Source organism: Microcaecilia unicolor, chromosome 9, assembly GCF_901765095.1.
Source record: "Microcaecilia unicolor chromosome 9, aMicUni1.1, whole genome shotgun sequence".
Classification (NCBI taxonomy): domain Eukaryota; kingdom Metazoa; phylum Chordata; class Amphibia; order Gymnophiona; family Siphonopidae; genus Microcaecilia; species Microcaecilia unicolor.
In genome coordinates, this window is record NC_044039.1 from 140,312,139 (window position 1) to 140,333,208 (window position 21,070).

The window sequence follows — 21,070 nt, forward strand, 5'->3', positions numbered from 1 at the left end:
AATCCTTTAAAGCCTGATGCTGGGATTTAACTAAATTTTGATGGCAATAACCCCAATTTTTTCTAACCCACTTAATTCTCTTCACACCAACTGTTGAAACATGTCAAGCACTGAATCCACTGGTACTGATGGGACACCAAATGGACAGTAATTTAAATACACATAGTAGATGACGGCAGAAAAAGACCTGCATGGTCCATCCAGTCTGCCCAACAAGACAATTCATATGTGCTACTTTTTGTATATACCCTACTTTGATTTCTACCTGTGCTCTTCAGGGCACAGACCGTATAAGTCTGCCCAGCACTATCCCCGCCTCCCAACCACTGGCTCTGGCACAGACTGTATAAGTCTGCCCAGCACTATCCCCGCCTCCCAACCACCAGCCCCGCCTCCCACCACCGGCTCTGGCACAGACCGTATAAGTCTGCCCAGCACTATCCCCGCCTCCTGATCTCGACTAAGCTCTTGAGGATCCATTCCTTCTGCACCAGTAAACAAATCTTCTATTTTGACAAATATTGGACAGCTATTTTTAGGAGTCAGTGATATGATGGAATTATTGGAGTTTTATCCTTTGGTGGACGTAGGAGGAGCCAGCATTTTTAGTAGACTGGTCCCCCAGACATTCTAGGAGATAAATGGGGCAACCTAGGGGGCACTGCAGTGGACTTCAAAAACATGCTTCCAGATACATATATCACCGTTGCTACCTTATTTTGTTTGGTGAGCCCCCCCCCCAAAACCCACTACCCCCAACTGTACACCACTACAGTAGCCCTTATGGGTGAAGCGGACACCTATATTGGGTACAGTGGGTTTCTGGTGCGTTTTGGAGGGCTCACAGTTTCCACCACAAATATGACAGGTAGAGGTAAAATAGTCACAATACCTTTTATTAAATTTAGATATTAGATATGTATCAAATGTCAAAGAATAAAGTGGTTGCTCAAAGCATATACTAACCACAATCACTCAATTGCAAAACACTATGCACAACTTTGTGCAAAAACACACTCAGAACCTTACTGTACCATAAATATTACACTGGGCAGACCCTAATACACCAATATACCACCCATATGGAAAATGCAGACCGTCAACAATTTGAAACAAGGGATCATAATATCACAATTCTCATGTAGAGCCACAAAACATCCTTTTAGGGTGGATAGTGTTCACAATGAGCTCCTTTTATTAACGACCATATCTAGATCCTTCAAGAGGTAGTGTGTCATGATTTAGGCTCTACACCCTTTCTGATGTTTTGGTGCCACCTCAGTAAGGCCAACACACAATCTCTCCACTGCAAAACACTATACACAAACTTCTGCAAAAACAAACACATAACCTTACCAAATCATAACAGTACTAATTCCAAGGACAGAACGAGCAACAACCTTATGCGTGGAAAGGCAGCACTATAATTACACTGGGCTCTAAAACACCAGTACACAACCTAGTGAAACAAAAAAAAAACCCAAAACAAAAAGGGCTGCAAATACTACACGCTAGCAGAATACTCTGAGCAAGTCACTTAACCCTCCATTGCCCCATGTAAGCCGCATTGAGCCTGCCATGAATGGGAAAGCGCGGGGTACAAATGTAACAAAAAAAAAATACTGCATCTTGATCACGCATGAAAAACACATGACACAACAGAAATAAAGGTAAAATACTGAACTGGAAAGTTTATTTATTTTGCTGCATTTGTATCCCACATTTTCCCACCTATTTGCAGGCTCAATGTGGCTTACATTATGCCGCAATGGTGATCACCATTAACGGAATGATAATACAAAGGAGTGGTACAATCAAGGTACATGAAAATATCACTTAAATTAGATATGAAAGATAAAAAAAATCAAGTGAATTAGTAGAGATAGATAATTTTGTAGCAGGTGCATAAAAATAGAATAGTCCATGTAAAACGTTCAATATTGTTAATATAAATTAAAATAATCAGATTGGAGAAATCAGTGTTAGTTTGTTCTGATGCATTTTAGGTATTAAGAGGCAGATGCAGCAACCAAACGTAAAAAAATCTAAATCGTTAAAGTCCCTAACGATTTTAAAATAACGAAAAATGCACCAAAAAAAGTCACACATGCTGAGATCGGTATTGAAACGTACAATGTACCAAAGAATCACAATACACATCGTTAATCGGCCCCCAAATCATGCGCAGAGCAGCCAAGCGTTATGTTAGCTGCTCTGCGCATGCCACAAACAGTCAAAACACAGTCAAATCACAAGCACATGGCTCCCAAATCAAATCAAAACAAAAATAAAAAAAAGGGTCGGGAGGGGGCAAGGGCGCTCATCAGGAGCGTCCTGTACGGACGGCCTTGCCCCCCCCCCCCGCTGCTCGCCACTTTCCGCCGCTCCCCCCACCCCGAAAAAGCAAAATGCTAGCTGCCCCGGTCCCCCTCCCTTCCTCACTACTCTGTCACCTCAGCTCCGCCTCCCGACATCCTCCGTCCTGTGCCCCGCCCCCTTTTGGGGTCGTCGCCGCCATTCCCCTCTTCCATCGGGCCCCCCTCCCTCTTACCGGGCCCGTGCAGCGCCTCTCTCCTCTGTCCGAAGGCGCTGCACGGGCAAGAAGACAGCTGATGCCTGCCTTCGCCCAGCTTCGATGGCGCGTCTTTCTCCTGCTGGGCCCGCCCCTGTCTGACGTCAGTAACCTACGTAGGTTACTGACGTCAGACAGGGGCGGGCCCAGCAGGAGAAAGCAGGAGAAAGACGCGCCATCGAAGCTGGGCGAAGGCAGGCATCAGCTGTCTTCTTGCCCGTGCAGCGCCTTCGGACAGAGGAGAGAGGCGCTGCACGGGCCCGGTAAGAGGGAGGGGGGCCCGATGGAAGAGGGGAATGGCGGCGACGACCCCAAAAGGGGGCGGGGCACAGGACGGAGGATGTCGGGAGGCGGAGCTGAGGTGAGAGAGTAGTAAGGAAGGGAGGGGGGCAGGGGCTGCTCGAATTTTGCTTTTTCGGGGTGGGGGGAGCGGCGGAAAGTGGCGAGCAGCGGGGGGGGGGGGGGCAAGGCCGTCCGTACAGGACGCTCCTGATGAGCGCCCTTGCCCCCTCCCGATCCTTTTTTTATTTTTATTTATTTTTGTTTTTCTGACGTCCTTTGGACCAATCACAGCGCTTTTAGCTCTGCTAATGCGCTGGGATTGGCTCAAAGTTTGTTTATTTTTTCTCTTAATGATTTTTCCTGCCACAGAGCTGACCTAACGAGTGGTCCAGACCTCTCGTTAGTTTTCCTGCCTTTTTCCTGCGTAAAGGCAATCGGAAAAGGTTAGTGCATGTCGTTTCAATGGGGTTTTCACACTAATTGCTCATCTCCATTCCGTTTTCGTTAGCTGCTGGCTTCCTCGGTAAAAGCCCTTTGATGCATGCAACGGATCAAATTTTCCTCGTTGGAGAGTCATTAAAGGCTCATTTAGCTTTAGTGCATCTGCCTCTATGTCTTTTGTGAATGGTTTGTCTCTTTGAATAGGTTTGTCTTCAATAGTTTCCTGAAAGCCATCAGGTTGTGTGTTGTCTTTATAGCATTCGGTAGTGCATTCCGTAGTTGGGTGCAGATGTCAGGAAAGCTGGACGCATATATCGATTTGTACTTAAGTCCTCTACATTTAGGATAATGGAGGTTTAAGAAAGTTCATGAAGAGCTTTTTGTATTTCTTGCTGGAAGGTCTAGGAGGTCTGACATATATGACGGGACATCTCCATGTATGATTTTGTGAACCAGGGTGCAGATCTTAAATGTAATGCGGTCTTTTAGTGGGAGCCAGTGTAATTTTTCTCTAAGGGGATGAGCACTTTCATATTTCGCTTTTCCGAATACGAGTCTGGCAGTGGTGTTTTGGGCTGTCTGGAGTCTTTTAATAATTTGTACTCTGCAACCGGCATACATAGAGTTACAATAGTCCAGATGGCTTAGTACCAGTGATTGCACCAAAGTACATAATACTTCTTTTGGGAAAAAGGTTTCACTCTTTTAAGTTTCCACATTACATGGAACATCTTCTTTGTTACATTTTTCACATGGCTCTCTAGAGTAAGATTCCGATCTATTGTGACTCCCAGGAGTTTTAATGTGTCCACAACTGGAAGAATGTTCTGGGGCAGAGGGAGCTGCAGCAAACGAGCGAAGTTAGTGAAGTCAGAGCCCACAGGCGCGCGCCGCAGCACCCCCCAGCGGCGTGCACCCGGGGCGGATCGCCCCCACCTTGGTACGCCACTGCGCTAGACATGTCTAATTGTAAGAGGAGGACACTGTTGCCAGCTGCAATTAATTGTTTGAATTTGGTTAGGAGTGTTATAAGTACTGTTTCAGTGCTATAATTGGCACGGAATCCAGATTGGGATGCATGTAGTACTGAAAATTTGTTCAAATAGTCAGTAAGCTGTTTAGTAACCAAGCTCTCCATAACCTTGACTGTAAAGGGAATGGATGCTACTGGGTGGTAATTGGTTATGTCATTTAGTTTTTTTCTTTGGATCTTTGGAATTGGTGTGAGTAGTATATTGCCTTTTTCCGATGGGAAGAATCCATGTTGAAGCATGAAATTTAAGTAGGAGGTGAAATCGGTAATGAAACGTTGAGGGGCTGATTTTAATAAGTGACTGGGGCATGCGTCTAATTTGCAATGGGACTTGGTGAATTTGTTGATCGCTTGGGAGACTGTTTCCTCCTTCAGTGGGTCAAAGTTTGTCCATATTCGATCTGCTGGATATTCATCAATAATTGGGTCTAAGCAGTTAATGAATATTTTATATTCAGTTGAAATGGTAGGTAATGTAGAACGTAATTTAATAATTTTCTTGTTGAAGTAAGTGGCTAAGTCACTTGCTGATGGGGTTTCTGTATTAGTTGAGGTAATCAGTGAGGTGTCGAGAAGATTATGTACAAATCGGAATAGCTTATGTATATCCGTGTATTCTTGTCCAACTCTGGATTTATAGCATAACCTTTTCGTTTGTCTGATTGTATATTTATATTTACTTAGCATGTTTTTCCAATCCTTAAATGTTTGTTCATTTTCCTTTTAGTCCATGCTCGTTCAAGTCTTCTAACTTGAGTTTTTAGTTTTTTCAGATCATCGTTGAACCAAGGTAGTGATTTATGTCTACACGAAGTTCTTGTGTGTAATGGTGCTATTGTATCAAGTATATTTTTGCATCTAATGTCCCAATTTAGGAGGTATTGATTGGAGTTTAATTGGACAGTCCATTCGCTCATGTAGAACTGTTGCCAGAATAGTGTTAGATCAATATGGCCTCCTGTAGTATAAGTTACCTCAAGAAGTCAGACTCAGCATGCAGTAAGACTAGAAAAATTGAAACTTACATGCAAAATATCACAGATGCACATTTCCAAAAGCTGACATTCCAATTAATAAATTCTGAATAAAAAGAATGTTTTCTACCTTTGCTGTCTGAGCATTTAGTTTTTCTATTAGCTTTGGTCCTAGTGTCTGTTTTAAGCAGTGTCTTCTTTTTCTCTCACCATGTCCACCATCTTTGTGTCCTTATGCGTCCTGTCTACCATCTGTAGCCCTGTCCCTATCCTTTCTCCAGTTTCAACATCTGCCCTCAAAATGTTCCAATCCAGCCCTTAAATTCAGCAATTTACCCTCCATCCATATCCAGCATTTCTCCTCACTCCCCTCCATCCATGTGCATCTACTTCCTCTGTCTTCCCTCCCCTCCGTCCATGACCATCATTTCTCCTCTCTCCCTTCCACTCCATCCGTGTGCATTTCCTTCCTTTGTCTTTCCTTCCCTCCATCCTTGTCCAACATTTCTCCTCTCTTCCCTGCCCTCCACTCCATCCATGTCCAGCATTTCTCCTCCCTTCCCTCCATCCATGTGCATCTCCTTCCTGACTTCCCTCGCCTCCATCCATCTCCAGCAATTCTCCTCTCTCCCCTGCCCTCCCCTCCATCCATCCATGTCCAGCAATTCTCCTCTCTCCCCTGCCCTCCCTGCCATTCATGGCCAGCAATTCTCCTGTCTCCCCTTCCCTCCCCTCCAGCTATCTCTTTTCTCTCCCCATGCCCTCCCCTTCTCTCCATGTCCAGCGATCTGTTCTCTCCCCCTGCCATCCCCTCCTTTCCAGCGATCTCTCCCCCTGCCCTCCCCCTTCTCCGCATGTCCAGCAATCTGTTCTCTCCCCCTGCCCTCCCCTCCTCTCCAGCGATCTCTTCTCTTCCCCTTGCCCTCCCCTCCATGTCCAGCGATTCTCCGTGCCCTCCCCTCAGCTCCCCGACAGCCCTCCTCTCCGTTCCTTCCTGCCCCTCCCCCCAAGCGTTTAACCCTTTTACTGTCCGTGGCAGCGACATCAAGAAAGAAAAAGGCACTGCAGGCTCACCTCCAGCTTCTCCCTTCCCTCTTCACAGTGTCCCGCCCTCGCGGAAACAGAAAATGCATCATTGAAGAAGGCGGGACACTGTGTGAAGAGGGAAGGGAGAAGCTGGAGCCGGAGGCGAGCCTGCAGTGCCTTCTTCCTCACTGATGTCGCTGCCACGGAAGGTAAAACACGGGCGGGGGGCGAGGAAGGAACGGAGCTGAGTCGGGAAGGAAGGAGCCCTGCGCTTGTGGGGGCAGCAGGGGAAGGTCACGGTTGGGCTGGGGAGGCTTAGCCTCCCCAAGCTTCTTATACGGGGCGCCTATGCTTGTCCCTGGTTCAGCCTGGGGAACTGGAACAATGGCTCTGAGTACCAGCAAGGAATCTATGGTGGCCTGAACCTCGACCACCTTGGTTCCTTTTTGACAAGGAGACTGCAAGAAGAGAGGAGCGATCAGGTAAGAGAACTCCAACCTTCTGTAAGAATATCCAGAACCTATTAGTCTGATGTGATTTTGGCCTGCTCCTCCTGAAGATATCCTTTCACTGGAGGAAGAGTGGACCAGCCTTGTATCATTGCAAAGATCTGGAGGAATTGGACACTCTAGTTGACTGAAAAGAGGCCTTCCTGTCTGCACAAAAAAAGATTGGAGCGCCTGAAAGTGGGACTTCTGACCATATTGCTGACCAGGTCGGTACCATATGATGTCTTGAATCAAGAGTCCCCTGAAGACAGACGACCAGAGGCTTTCAGGTTATCCTCCAGCAACTGCTGTGCTTAGTTCCCCCTCCCCCTCCACCAAAATGGCAGTTTAACTAGATGTGACTGCCGCTGTATCTGCTGCCCAATGCTGCAACCAGAGTTGCAGATGTGCCGTGGCAGCCAAAGACATACTGTGGGCTGTAACCCATAACATGTCATAAACAGTATCCACCAAGAAGGTCAACCCCCCCGACTTCTAGCTGGACATTATGGTGTTATTGTGTTGCAGACTGCTGATGCCACTTCAGGCATGCTCTTGCCAAGAATGAGCTGCACAGTGTCACTTGAAGGCTCAAAGAGGCCACTTCAAAGGCTTGTTTCAGTGGGCTTTCTAGGTTCCTACCCTGTAGATCTTTTAGGGCAATGCACCCTTCCACCAGCAAGGTGGTCCTCTTAGTCACTGCCGTAACAAGGGAGTCCACTCTGGGAAGATGCACTTTACCTTTCTCCTTTGAAATCAACAGGTAGAGGTGAGTCATGGCTCTTCCCACTCAGCCCTGCGTCCAGTGAGACACATTCTGCTGTAATCAGCTCCTGAATGTCTGGATGCATCGGGAAGGCCTTAAAAGGAACTCTAAGCCCCCTCATGATTGATGAAGATGGAATGCCTGTTGCCAAAGCAGAATGCTCCTCAATGGAAAGCACCACTAATGCCTCCGAAATAAGAGTGCTGAGCTCCACTTTATGAAACCTCAGTACTTTCAGATCATCCCCCTCCTCAGGAGGCAGCTCTCCCTCATCTAACTGGTCCTTCAATGATGGCTCTACTGAACAGAGAGGCCACATTAGATAAGTTGGGAGAAGCAGAGACAGCCTCATCTGGCCATTCCTGGAGGTCTAAATGAGATCTCTTAGAAGCTAGAGGGGCAGCAGGGACAGAAACTTAAGCACCTTGCAGCAATTCTGGCTGTCCATGCTGCAGCTTTATGGAGTAGCTGGTAACAAGGACAGCTTTATGGAGCAGCTGGTACAGGAGCCGACGAGAGAAGGAAAGATTCTAGACCTAGTCCTTAGTGGAGCGCATGATCTGGTGCGGGAGGTAATGGTGCTGGGGCTGCTTGATAACAGTGATCATAATATGATCGGATTTGATATTAGCTTTGAAGTATACATAGGAAATCAAATATGTTAGCGTTTAACTTTAAAAAAGGAGTCTATGATAAAATGAGAAGAGCGGTGGGAAAAAAAAAACTTAGAGGAGCGACTGCGAGGGTCAAAAATTTACATCAGGCATGGATGCTGTTCAAAAACACCATCCTGGAAGCCCAGGACAAATATATTCCGCGTATTAAAAAAAGAGGACGGAAGACCAAATGACAGCCGTGTGGTTAAAAAGTGAAGTGAAGGAAGCTATTAGAGCTAAAAGAAAATCCTTCAGAAAATGGAAGAAGGAACGGACTGAAAATAAGAAACGGCATAAGGAATGTCAAGTCAAATGCAAAGCGCTGATAAGGAAGGCTAAGAGGGACTTCGAAAAAAAAAGATTGCACTGGAGGCAAAAACACATAGTAAATTTTTTTTTAGGTACATTAAAAGCAGGTAGCCGGCAAAAGAATCGGTTGGACTGCTAGATGACCAAGGAGTAAAAGGGGCAATCAGGGAAGACAAAGCCGTAGCAGAGAGATTAAATTAATTCTTTGCTTCCATCTTCACCGAGGAAGATTTGGGTGGGATACTTGTGCCGGAAATGGTATTCGAAGCTGACGAGTTGGAGAAACTTAATGAATTCTCTGTAAACCTGGAGGATGTAATGGGGCAGATCTACAAACTGAAGAGTAGCAAATTTCCTGGACCGGATGGTATACATCCCAGAGTACTGATAGAACTGAAAAATGAGCTTGCGGAGCTATTGTTAGTAATATGTAATTTATCCTTAAAATCGAGTGTGGTAACGGAAGATTGGAGGGTGGCCATTGTAACGCCGATTTTTTTTTAAAGGTTCCAGAGGAGATCCGGGAAATTACAGACCGGTGAGTCTGACTTGGGTGCCGGGCAAAATGGTAGAGACTATTATTAAGAGCAAAATTACAGAGCATATTCAATAGCATGGATTAATGAGACAAAATCAACACGGATTTAGTGAAAGGAAATCTTGCCTCACCAATCTACTACATTTCTTTGAAGGGGTGAACAAACATGTGGATAAAGTGGAGCCGGTTGACATTGTGTATCTGGATTTTCAGAAGGCGTTTGACAAAGTACCTCATGAAAGACTCCAGAGGAAATTGGAGAGTCATGGGATAGGAGGTAGTGTTCTATTGTGGATTAAAAACTGGTTAAAAGATAGAAAACAGAGAGTAGGGTTAAATGGTCAGTATTCTCAATGGAGAAGGGTAGTTAGTGGGGTTCCCCAGGGGTCTGTGCTGGGACCGCTGCTTTTTAACATATTTATAAATGACCTAGAGATGGGAGTAACTAGTGAGGTAATTAAATTTGCTGATGACACAAAGTTATTCAAAGTCGTTAAATTGCAGGAGGATTGTGAAAAATTACAAGAGGACCTTACGAGACTGGGTGTCTAAATGGCAGATGACGTTTAATGTGAGCAAGTGCAAAGTGATGCATGTGGGAAAGAGGAATTATAGCTACATCATGCAAGGTTCCACATTAGGAGTCACAGACCAAGAAAGGGATCTAGGTGTCATCGTTGATGATACGTTGAAACCTTCTGCTCAGTGTGCTGCTGCAGCTAAGAAAGCAAATAGAATGTTAGGTATTATTGGGAAAGGAATGGAAAAAAAATGAGGACGTTATAATGCCTTTGTATTGCTCCATGGTGCGACCGCACCTCGAATATTGTGTTCAACTCTGGTTGCCACATCTCAAAAAAGATATAGTGGAATTAGAAAAGGTGCAGAGAAGGGCGACGAAAATGATAAAGGGGATGGGACGACTTCCCTTTGAGGAAAGGCTAAAGCGGCTAGGATTCTTCAGCTTGGAGAAAAGGCGGTTGAGGGGAGATATGATAAGAGGTCTATAAAATAATGAGTGGAGTTGAATGGGTAGATGTGAAGCGTCTGTTTACGCTTTCCAAAAATACTAGGACTAGGGGGCATGCAATTTAGCTACAATGTAGTAAATTTAAAACAAATCGGAGAAAATGTTTCTTCACTCAACATGTAATTAAACTCTGCTAAGCTAACCGCCTTTACCACATTCTCTGGCAACGAATTCCAGAGTTTAAAAAAAGGTTTGGACAGCTTCCTAAAGAAAAAGTCCATAGACCATTATTAAATGGACTTGGAGAAAATCCACTATTTCTGGGATAAGCAGTATAAAATGTTTTGTACTTTTTTGGGAACTTGCCAGGTATTTGTGACCTGGTTTGGCCACTGTTGGAAACAGGATGCTGGGCTTGATTGACCTTTGGTTTTTCCCAGCATGGCAATACATATGTACTTATGTAGTAAATAGGCCTGGTGTAAGAGCAATATAAATTCTGGAGAAAACAAAGATCCCGATGCAGCTGAATGTCAGGCTCTGAGGCTATAAAATGGCAGTTGTGCTCAACGAATGATCAGAGAGGTGGCTCCTCACTGCCAGTTGGCCCCGACGTTCCTGTGCTTTCATGCATCAAACTTTGCACCAACCCTGCTGGAGATCTCGAAGTCCTGGCATATTCGGATACTGCACCAAATCCGGACGTCTTGCCACCGTTTCCCCTGCATCCTGCAGGATTCCCGGCTTACATGCACTGCAATGCCCTGACCCCAGCTGACAGGTCCTACAGCCCCGGCTGATAGGTCCCACAGCAGCAACATCACAACAGGTAATAGAAGTCGGTACAAAAACTGAAACCCCCCAACCCCTCCAGGAGTCATGGGGCCTAGAACCTCAGGTCCTCCGAATGACTGAAATCTCCATAATCCTGCCAAATTTTTGAAAACGACAGCAAATGTCCGCTTCTCAATGCAGTTAATTTGGACATCTAAAAGAGGAAATTCAGCTTCTAGAGAATGTGGGATATATGTGGTACAAGATTTTGCTTCCAGTTCCATGCCAGTGACAGCTTAGCTGCTGTAAACAGATGTGTAGCCAGCTTATGTTGATCCACTGGAATGATCTCGGCATAAAGTGTAATAAGCAACTTTCCACCCGTTGTGGATAAGGTTTCTGCAAAATGTGGTGCAATAAATCTAGCACTGAAGTTTTTTTTTTTTTTTTTAAATAAGGTTGTTGTGCTGGAAAAAGAGAGCTCCACAGGAAACAGAGGAGAAGTGAAGGGAGGGAAAAAGTAAATTTGCGGGGCACCAGCGACAGGGATCTGAAGACCTCCAGATATGATTCTGCAGACTCAAGCCACCTGCAAAGCTCAACTGGAAACCAGTTGACCAACTGGACCAGGATCAAATCACTCTGAATCAGAGGCTGAAAAATGGTCCATCCACCTGCTGGATATAGAAAATACTGAGGAGATGAACTGGATGCCAAGAGAAATATGTCTCAGCTCAGTTTTCAGTTCTTTATCTCTACCTGCTGGTTGATGGACACAACTGTCCCATAGGTTCTGGAATAGTGTGATGCTACGTAATGAAAACAGCAAATTATAGCTGCAAGCAGCTCTGCAAGTGAGAGAAAAGGAAGTTTAAAAAAAAAACATTTTCCTGTATAGGATAGATGAAGGTACAGGCAGCAATGTTCTAGAAAGAAATTAGAGAGAGACACACAGGTAAGAGAGCCGTATAGAATTTATGAACCAAACCAAACACAAATATCTGAAAATATATAAAATTCAGAAAAGCACCGGAAACCATTCTTTCAGGTCTGGGCTTGCCCCTATGTTACTTGCACAGATATGACATTGGGGAGTGTGACATAACCTAATATATGGAAAAAGCATGCACCCACCCCATCCCAACACAAAGCGAAGATACATACCTGTAGCAGGTATTTTCCGAGAACAGAAGGCTGATTGTTCTCACATGTGGGTCGACGTCTGCGTTGGCCCAGGAATTGGCATTTTGCAAGCAAAATATAAACAAAGTTTTGCCAGAGTCTTCTGGCGCATGTGCAGTGCGCACCGCGCGGACCGATTTCCCGCCCATTGCGCGAGCGTGCCTCCTCAGTTTAATCAAAAAGCAAATAAAGAAATAAATAACAACTCTAAAGGGGAGGTGGGCGGGTTTGTGAGAACAATCAGCCTACTGTCCTCAGAGAATACCTGCTACAGGTAAGTATCTTCGCTTTCTCCGAGGACAAGCAGGCTGCTTGTTCTCACATGTGGGGTATCCCTAGCAACCAGGCTCACTCAAAACAATGAACATTGGTCAATTGGGCCTCACAACAGCGAGGACATAATAACATAGATTGACCTGAAACCATAAACAACTAACTGAGAGTGCAGCCTAGAACAGAACAAAAATGGGTCTGGGGGTGGAGTTGGATTCTAAACCCCGAACAGATTGTGCAGCACTGACTGCTCAAACCGACTGTCGTGTCGGGTATCCTGCTGAAGGCAGTAGTGAGATGTGAATGTGTGGATTGATGACCACGTTGCAGCCTTGCAAATCTCTTCAATGGAGGCTGACTTTAAGTGAGCCACTGACGCAGCCATGGCTCTAACATTATGAGCCGTGACATGGCCCTCTAGAGTCAGCCCAGCTTGGGCATAAGTGAAGGAAATGCAATCCGCTAGCCAATTGGAGATCGTGCGTTTTCTGTTAGCAACTCCCCTCCTCTTGGGATCGAAAGAAACAAGCAACTGGGCGGACTGTCTGAAGGTCTTTGTCCGCTCCACGTAAAAGGCCAATGCTCTCTTGCAGTCCAAGGTATGCAAACTGCTTTCGCCAGGGCGGGTATGAGGACGGGAAAGAATGTTGGCAAGACAATTGACTGGTTCTGATGAAACTCAGACACTACCTTTGGCAGGAACTTAGGGTGTGTGCGGAGGACTACTCTGTTGTGATGAAATTTGATATAAGATGCATGTACTACCAAGGCCTGAAGCTCACTGACCCTATGAGCTGAAGTAACAGCCACCAAGAAAATGACCTTCCAGGTCAAGTACTTCAGATGGCAGGTATTCAGTGGCTCAGAAGGAGCTTTCATCAGCTGAGTGAGAACGACATTGAGATCCCATGACACTGGTGGAGGTATGACAGGGGGCTTTGACAAAAGCAAACCTCTCATAAAGTGAACAACTAAAGACTGTCCAGAGATAGGCTTACCCTCTACATGACGATGAAAAGCACTAATCGCACTAAGGTGAACTCTTACGGAGTTGGTCTTGAGACCAGACTCTGACAAGTGTAGAAGGTATTCAAGCAAGGTCTGTGTAGGACAAGAAAGAGGATCTAGGGCCCTGCTGTCACACCAGACGGCAAACCTCCTCCATTTGAAACAGTAACACCTCTTTGTGGAATCTTTTCTGGAAGCCTCAGGAGACACCCTCTGAAAGACCCAAGGAGGCGAATTCTAAGATCTCAACATCCAGGCCGTGAGAGCCAGAGACTGGAGGTTGGGATGTAGAAATGACCCCTCGTTCTGGGTGATGAGGGTTGGAAAACATTTCACCCACAATTCTACTGAATATACAATGTGTTTCTGGGTAACTGTGGCAGGAAATAATGAAAAAAAGTGGAGAAAAAAAGAAGACCTCAGAAAATTCGGAACTTCCTCGTTTTTAAAGGACACGCCTTTTGTGTAATGAGGGGACCACTTTATGTTTTAACATTTTTATTGACATCACTTCAAAGAAAACAGTCAATAATATTAAAATACATTTAGAATCAAAACTGAACATGTTCTCTTTGCATTCCAATTAAAGCCTTTTATCAACGTGTTTTTAATTTTTCAATCCTCCCCCACCCCTCCCTTAAACCACAATCTGCCCCTGAACATAAATTTCTTCAGGTGCGTATATTCTTTATCATTAACTAACAGTACTATAGAACACACAATTGTACCACCTTCATTTAACAAGTTATTACTGTTCCCCCCCTCCTTCCTCCCCGTTCCCCTTATACCCAGTCCCATCTTTAAAGGACATATGATACTTAGCATCACAGAAGCCGTAGTGAAACAACAGAACTTTCCCCCCAAAACCAACAACAGTCCTTTCTCCTTGATACCCCCACCACGGAAGGCGCTAAGATTGACTGTGGCTTTACTGTTCCAGTAACCTTACGCTCATACATATCTCAATCTTGTCTTCCAGCTCTACCATCCCCACCCTCCACCCCCCACCTCAAAGCTAAAATTTAAAAAAAAAATCAAAGACGATTTAGTTTAAAGCTGCGTGCTTTGGGTGCTAGTGTTTGTATGTAGGGCTCCCATATTCCCAAGAAAACCTTCCGCCTCCTTGGGGAGAATCCCACTGCTCTGCGCTCCTGTAGCAACAACTCATGCAAGCAATTCCTCCAATGACAAAAGTCTGGTGGCTCCGCCTGCAACCATGCGGACAAGATAAGCTTCTTTCCTATGATACCCGCTTTCCGAAGAAAACCGTCGGGCCCCTCTCGAATGCTGCCCAAAGACTTCGTATTTGTCCAGCAACAAACCCTCTGGGGACAAAGGAACCCTCCCATGCACCACGGACTCTAGATATTTTATAATGTACCCCCAGAGGGAGTGAAACCAAGTGCTCTCTCCCAATCCACATTTTGAGCACAATGGGTCCGGGACCCCTCCAAACCGGAACACCTGGTGCTTAGTCATATATGCCCTGTGTAAGATTCTATATTGGCATTCTCGCAAGGTGGCGTTGTCTGATAATGTGGGTATTTGGGCTGTCAATTTATGAAAGGACCACTTTATCATGCATCTTCAAAAAAAAAAAAACCCCCACTGTATCAGCTTCACAAAAACACTGCCACTGTGCCCTTACAAACACTCGTAGTTGAGACTCAACATGTATCGGGAAATAACTTGGAAAAAGTACTTATCTTAGATGACAAATTCCATAGATTTTTATGGTGTCCAGCCTTGCGCAGACTTCTAAACTTTCTAAAGTCTCGACAGGGAAGCCCTGTTTCGCTAACAGATAGCTGCTTCAGGGCAAATCATTTATAATAAACAACTCCAAGTACTTCTCCCATAGTCTCCGTGTCACCCTGGAACACAAAAATGGCGGTATACGGTACTGAAAGTGCTGTGTTCCCAGCCGAAATCGAAGATACTTCCTGTGAGCTGGAAGTATCGAGATGTGTGTGTAAGTATCGTTTAAGTCCAGAGAGCATAGCCAATCATTTTCCTGAATCATGGGAAGATGGGTGCCCAGGGAAACCATCCTGAACCTTTCTCGGATAAGAAATTTGTTCAGGACCCTTAGGTCTAGGACGGGACGCATCCCCCCCCCCCCCCCCCCCCCCCGTTTTCTTTTGCACAAGGAAGTACCTGGAATAGAATCCCAGCCCTTCTTCCCCTGGTGGAACGGGTTTGACCACTTGGGCCTGTAGAAGGGCGGAGAGTTCCTCTGCAAGTACCTGCTTGTGCTGGGAGCTGTAGGACTGAGCTCCCAGTGGGCAATTTGGAGGCTTGGATTCCAGATTAAGGGTGTATCCTAACTGGACAATTTGAAGAACCCACCGGTCGGAGGTTATAAGAGGCCACCTGTGATAAAAAAAACATTAACCTCCCCCCTACCAGCAAGTTGTCCAGTATGGACATGTTTACTGAGGCTATGCTGAACTGGAGCCAGTCAAAAGCCCGTCCCTTGCTTTTGCTGGGGAGCTGCAGTGGTCTTAGGCGCACACTGTTGACAAGAACGAGTGTGCTGGGACTGAGCCTGGGCAGGCTGCTGAGAAGCAGGAATGTACCTGCGCCTAGCATAGTAATAGGGAGCACTCCTCTTCCCTCCAAAAAACCTCCTGGATGAGGAGGTAGTAGCAGAAGACGCCTGGAGGGAGAGAGAATCCATAGCATCATTATGCTTCTTGATCTGGTCAACTAGATCCTATACTTTCTCACCAAAAAGGTTATCCCCCCGGCAAGGAACAACTGCCATCCGCTGCTGGACTAAATGATCCAGGTCAGAGACATGCAGCCATGACAGTCTGCGCATCACTATACCTTGGGCAGCGATCCTGGATGCTACATCAAAAGTGTCGAATGTACCCCTGGCCAGGAATTTGACACACCTTCTGCTGTCTGACCACCTGGCGAAAAGGCTCGGCCTGCTCCAGAGGAAGTGCATCAACCAAGCTGGACAGTTGCCTCACCAAGTTCCGCAAGTGGACGCTCATGTAGAGCTGGATCTTGGCAGCGAGCATAGCGGCCTGATACGTCTTCCTCCCAAAAGAGTCCAAGGTTCTAGATTCTCTGCCTGGGGGCGCCGAGGCATAGTCCCTAGTGCTCTTGGCTCTTTTGAGGGCGGAGTCTTGTGAGGTAGCTGAGACCTCATCAAACCAGGTTCACCGTGGATCCGATATTGGGATTCAGCTTTTTTCGGGATCATGGGATTAGAAAGAAGGAACGACCAGTTTCGCATAAGGACTTCCTTCCGTACATTATGGAAAGGAGCTGCTGCAGCCTCTCTAGGCGGAGATGGATAATCCAGGACCTCAAGCATCTCAGCCCTGGGCTCATCCTCAACCCCCATAGGGAAGGGAATAGCCGCAGCCATTTCCCGGACAAAGGAGGTAAAGGATAGACTATCCGGTGGAGAAAGTCTCCTTTCTGATGGAGGGGAAGGATTTGAGGGAATCCCATAGAACTCATCAGAAGAAAAGTACCTGGGATCTTCCTCTTCCTCCCACGAACGCTCATCTTCAGTATCGGACAAGACATCCCTCAGAGCAGTCCGAAACTGAGCCTGCCTCGACACCGAGGAGCGACGTCCTCGATGGCGGTGTCAAGAAGTTGATGTCCGCCTGGACTGCGGTGAAGCTTCCTCCACCGTCGTCAAAGGGGAGTCGACCTGGGTGGCAGGCGGCACCAAGGTCGGGGACCTCATCACAGGCGAAGGGCCAGATGCCACTGCAGTAGATGGTATGGAAGGCACAAGCACCCCAGACACCGAAGCAGACTGGAGCAGCAATCCTTCCAGAAGCTCTGGAAGCACAGCCTTGATGCGCTCGTCGAAAGCCGCCATCAGACAAGGCTGCGGGGTCGGTAAAGGAGCCGGTGGCAGAGTCTGTCGAGGCTCGGGAGCAGGTACCAGACTGCCAGAAGACCGACGCATCGGCACCTCCTGAATAGAGGGGGAGCGATTCTCTCAGCGCCGATGCTTCTTGGGTGCCGATTCCCTCGACGCCCTGGAGCTCCCGGCACCGTGTGTTGAAGGAGAACGATGACAGTGCTTCTTTGTCTTTGCTCGACGCCCATCATAGAGACTCCTCGGTACCGATGAGGACGTGGAATCCTCATGCCTTCTCGGGGCCGGGTCTGACAAAGGTCAGTCCCGAGGGGCCTGCATAACAGGAGGCCTCGAGGCAGGAGGAGACTCACTCGATGCCTCACTGCTCCCAGTGCGAATTGGTCTTTTAGCAGCCATTACCTCTGCTCCCAACGTCGATGCTTCCCTCAATATTGATGTCAACGCCGCCGACCTTGGCACCGATGTCAAAGGACCAGATCGAGCCCCAAAAAGCTTTTCTCGTTGGGCTTCTCGAGATGCTTGGGTCCGTTTCTTCATACAAAGACACAGACTGCAAGTGGCTGGGCTATGGTCTGGCCCAAGGCACTGGATACACCAGGCGTGGGTATCGGTACCTGAGATGGTCCGGTTGCACTGAGTACAACGTTTGAAGCCGCTAGGTGTCTTCAGTGACATGGAAGGAAAAATGGCTTCGACGAAATCAAAAGACGCGATTGTGCCTGATAAAAGAAAAAGGGCACAAAAATAAGGGAATAACCCAGCCACAACGAAAAACAAAAGAAACCTGAAAGGGGACAAAACTAAAAGTACACTACGGGTTTAACTTTTTTTTTTGTAATGACAATAATAATAAAATAAAGAAAAATTAGAAGAAAAAATCGAAAACTCGAAGACTCTTTCCAGGGCCTGAGAGGAGCGCACAAAAAAACTACCGCACCTCAATGCAGAGAAAAAAAAACTGAGGCGGCATGCTCATGCGGCGGGCAGGAAATCGGTCCGCGAACACGCGCCAAAAGACTGACAAAACCTTGTTTATATTTTGCTTGCAAAATGCTGATTCCTGGGCTGACGCGGATGTCGACCCACATGTGAGAACAAGCAGCCTGCTTGTCCTTGGAGAACTGCAGGTACATAGGTACTTCCTCCATCATTCTATGCACATGGAAAAACAACTGCTGAGCTCCATCCTTATCTGTGTGTCAAGGGTAAGGTTGGGATCTGAAAGACCTCAGTGGGCCAGAAACAGCCCACCAACTGTATGTTTGACATTCCTGGCATAAAGTCTCCTAAAACAACCACTTCCAACCCTAGACCAATTTATAAAAGCTGTATAAATAGAAACACCCAGCAGACACACTGAATAGAGTTTCATCTCCCAGCTGTGTAGAAAAACGTAGGGATGCCTCTTCTTTGGATACAATTCTGGGGCTGAAGTAGTACTCAATTTCTGCACAAGCTGTCAATGTCACACCAGTCATTGCCTCAGTACTATTTAAAAGGCTAGAGCAAAAGTCACCTGACTCAATACTACATCGCTGACATCTCCTCCAACGTTGTCAAAGTAAATATCCACTCCAGCTGGGCAGAACTCACGCAGCTTCTGTGTCATGTTTCCCCTCTTGTAATTCACGGCAGCATCAAACCCCAGCTCCGATACCAAAATGGAACATTTCTCATCCGAACCACTGATTCCCACCACTCTGGAACAGCCTTCAAGACGCCCAATCTACAGGAACACATAGCACCAAATAAATATTTATTCCCAACACAATGTATTCAACATTTACCAAGCTATACCTAAGAACATAATATGGTTTTGCAATGGTCTCATAGGTTCAAGAGAAGCAGCTAAAATAATTTGATGTGCAATGATTCAGTAGCACCATTTACTCTTTGGAGATACTGCCACCTAATACCAGCATAAGGAAGTGTCTTTCTGTAATATAAGGTACATTCATGGCCATATGTGCTTGCACCTTAAGGATCATTTTCTTCAGTAGCTAATGAAGGACAAATATTTCTATTTCACTGACATCTGTCTCCTCTCTATCTTTGAACAAATATATTTAGAATTGTCACAAACAGGATATATAGTAAGCTATTTGATGCATGGAGTACTGAAATATCAAAAATGTAGAGAAATATTTATGTTAAGTAATACCACACATTGTCAAACATTTAGTTGTGGACTTCCAGTGATCTGGCAGAGTGGTCTAGTACAATGTTTCTTAAGTTGATCTTAAAGGACCTCCTACTCAGTCTAGTTTTCAGAATATCTATAAAGAATATGCATGAGTGAGAGATTAGTAATCACCATCTTAGGGAAGAAGCTGGAAACTACAGGCCGGTAAGCCTCACTTCGATTATTGGAAAAGTAATGGAAGCGATGCTGAAGGAAAGGATAGTGAATTTCCTGGAAGCCAATAAGTTGCAAGATCCGAGACAACATGGTTTTACCAAAGGGAAATCGTGCCAAACGAATCTCATTGATTTCTTTGATTGGATGACAGGAGAATTGAATCAGGGACGAGCTATAGACATAATCTACTTAGATTTCAGCAAAGCTTTTGACACGGTTCCCCACAGGAGGCTCTTAAATAAACTGGATGGGCTGAAGATAGGACCCGAAGTGGTGAACTGGATTAGGAACTGGTTGACGGACAGAAGCCAGAGGGTGGTGGTGAATGGAATTCGCTCGGAGGAGGGAAAGGTGAGTAGTGGTGTGCCTCAAGGATCGGTGCTGGGACCGATTCTGTTCAATATATTTGTGAGTGACATTGCCGAAGGGTTAGAAGGTAAAGTTTGCCTATTTGCGGATGATACTAAGATCTGTAACAGAGTGGACACCCGGGAGGGAGTGGAAAACATGAAAAATGATCTGAGGAAGCTAGAAGAATGGTCTAAGGTTTGGCAATTAAAATTCAATGCGAAGAAATGCAAAGTGATGCACTTAGGGAATAGAAATCCTCGGGAGACGTATGTGTTAGGCGGGGAGAATCTGATAGGTACGGACAGGGAGAGGGATCTTGGGGTGAAAGTATCTGAGGATCTGAAGGCTACGAAACAGTGTGACAAGGCGGTGGCCGTAGCTAGAAGGTTGTTAGGCTGTATAGAGAGAGGTGTGACCAGCAGAAGAAAGGAGGTGTTGATGCCCCTGTATAAGTCGTTGGTGAGGCCCCACCTAGAGTATTGTGTTCAGTTTTGGAGGCCGTACCTTGCGAAGGATGTAAAAAGAATTGAAGCGGTGAAAAGAAAAGCTACGAGAATGGTAAGGGATTTGCGTTACAAGACGTATGAGCAGAGACTTGATGACCTGAACATGTATACTCTGGAAGAAAGGAGAAACAGGGGTGATATGATACAGACGTTCAAATATTTGAAAAGTATTAATCCGCAAACTAACCTTTTCCGGAGGTGCGAAGGCGGTAGAAAGAGAGGACATGAAATGAGATTGAAGGGGGGCAGACTCAAGAAAAATGTCAGGAAGTATTTTTTCACGGAGAGAGTAGTGGATGCTTGGAATGCCCTCCCGCGGGAGGTGGTGGAAATGAAAATGGTAACAGAATTCAAACACGCATGGGATAAACATAAAGGAATCCTGTTCAGAAGGAATGGATCCTAAGGAGCTTAGCCGAGATTGGGTGACAGAGCCGGTGGCGGGAGGCGGGGATAGTGCTGGGCAGACTTATACGGTCTATGCCAGAGCCGATGGTGGGAGGCGGGGCTGGTGGTTGGGAGGTGGGGATAGTGCTGGGCAGACTTACACGGTCTGTGCCCTGAAAAGGACAGGTACAAATCAAGGTAAGATATACACAAAAAGTAGCGCATATGAGTTTATCTTGTAGGGCAGACTGGATGGACCATGCAGGTCTTTTTCTGCCGTCATTTACTATGTTACTATCTTCATTGCACGCAAATC

At 46.1% G+C, this 21,070-nt stretch overlaps 1 protein-coding gene across 4 annotated transcripts in view; it reads right to left on the reverse strand.

Moving 5' to 3' along the window:
* Nucleotides 1-21,070, reverse strand: part of PTGR2 (prostaglandin reductase 2) — a 203,811-nt gene that overhangs the window by 62,586 nt on the left and 120,155 nt on the right. For 3 of the 4 annotated variants that reach the window (XM_030214985.1, XM_030214984.1, XM_030214986.1), the window contains one exon: nt 18,668-18,877. The exons of the other annotated variant lie outside the window; for it this stretch is intronic. In XM_030214985.1, the coding sequence (XP_030070845.1) occupies nt 18,668-18,877 (210 nt within the window). The remainder of the gene's footprint in view (nt 1-18,667; nt 18,878-21,070) is intronic. 4 annotated transcript variants of the gene reach the window in all.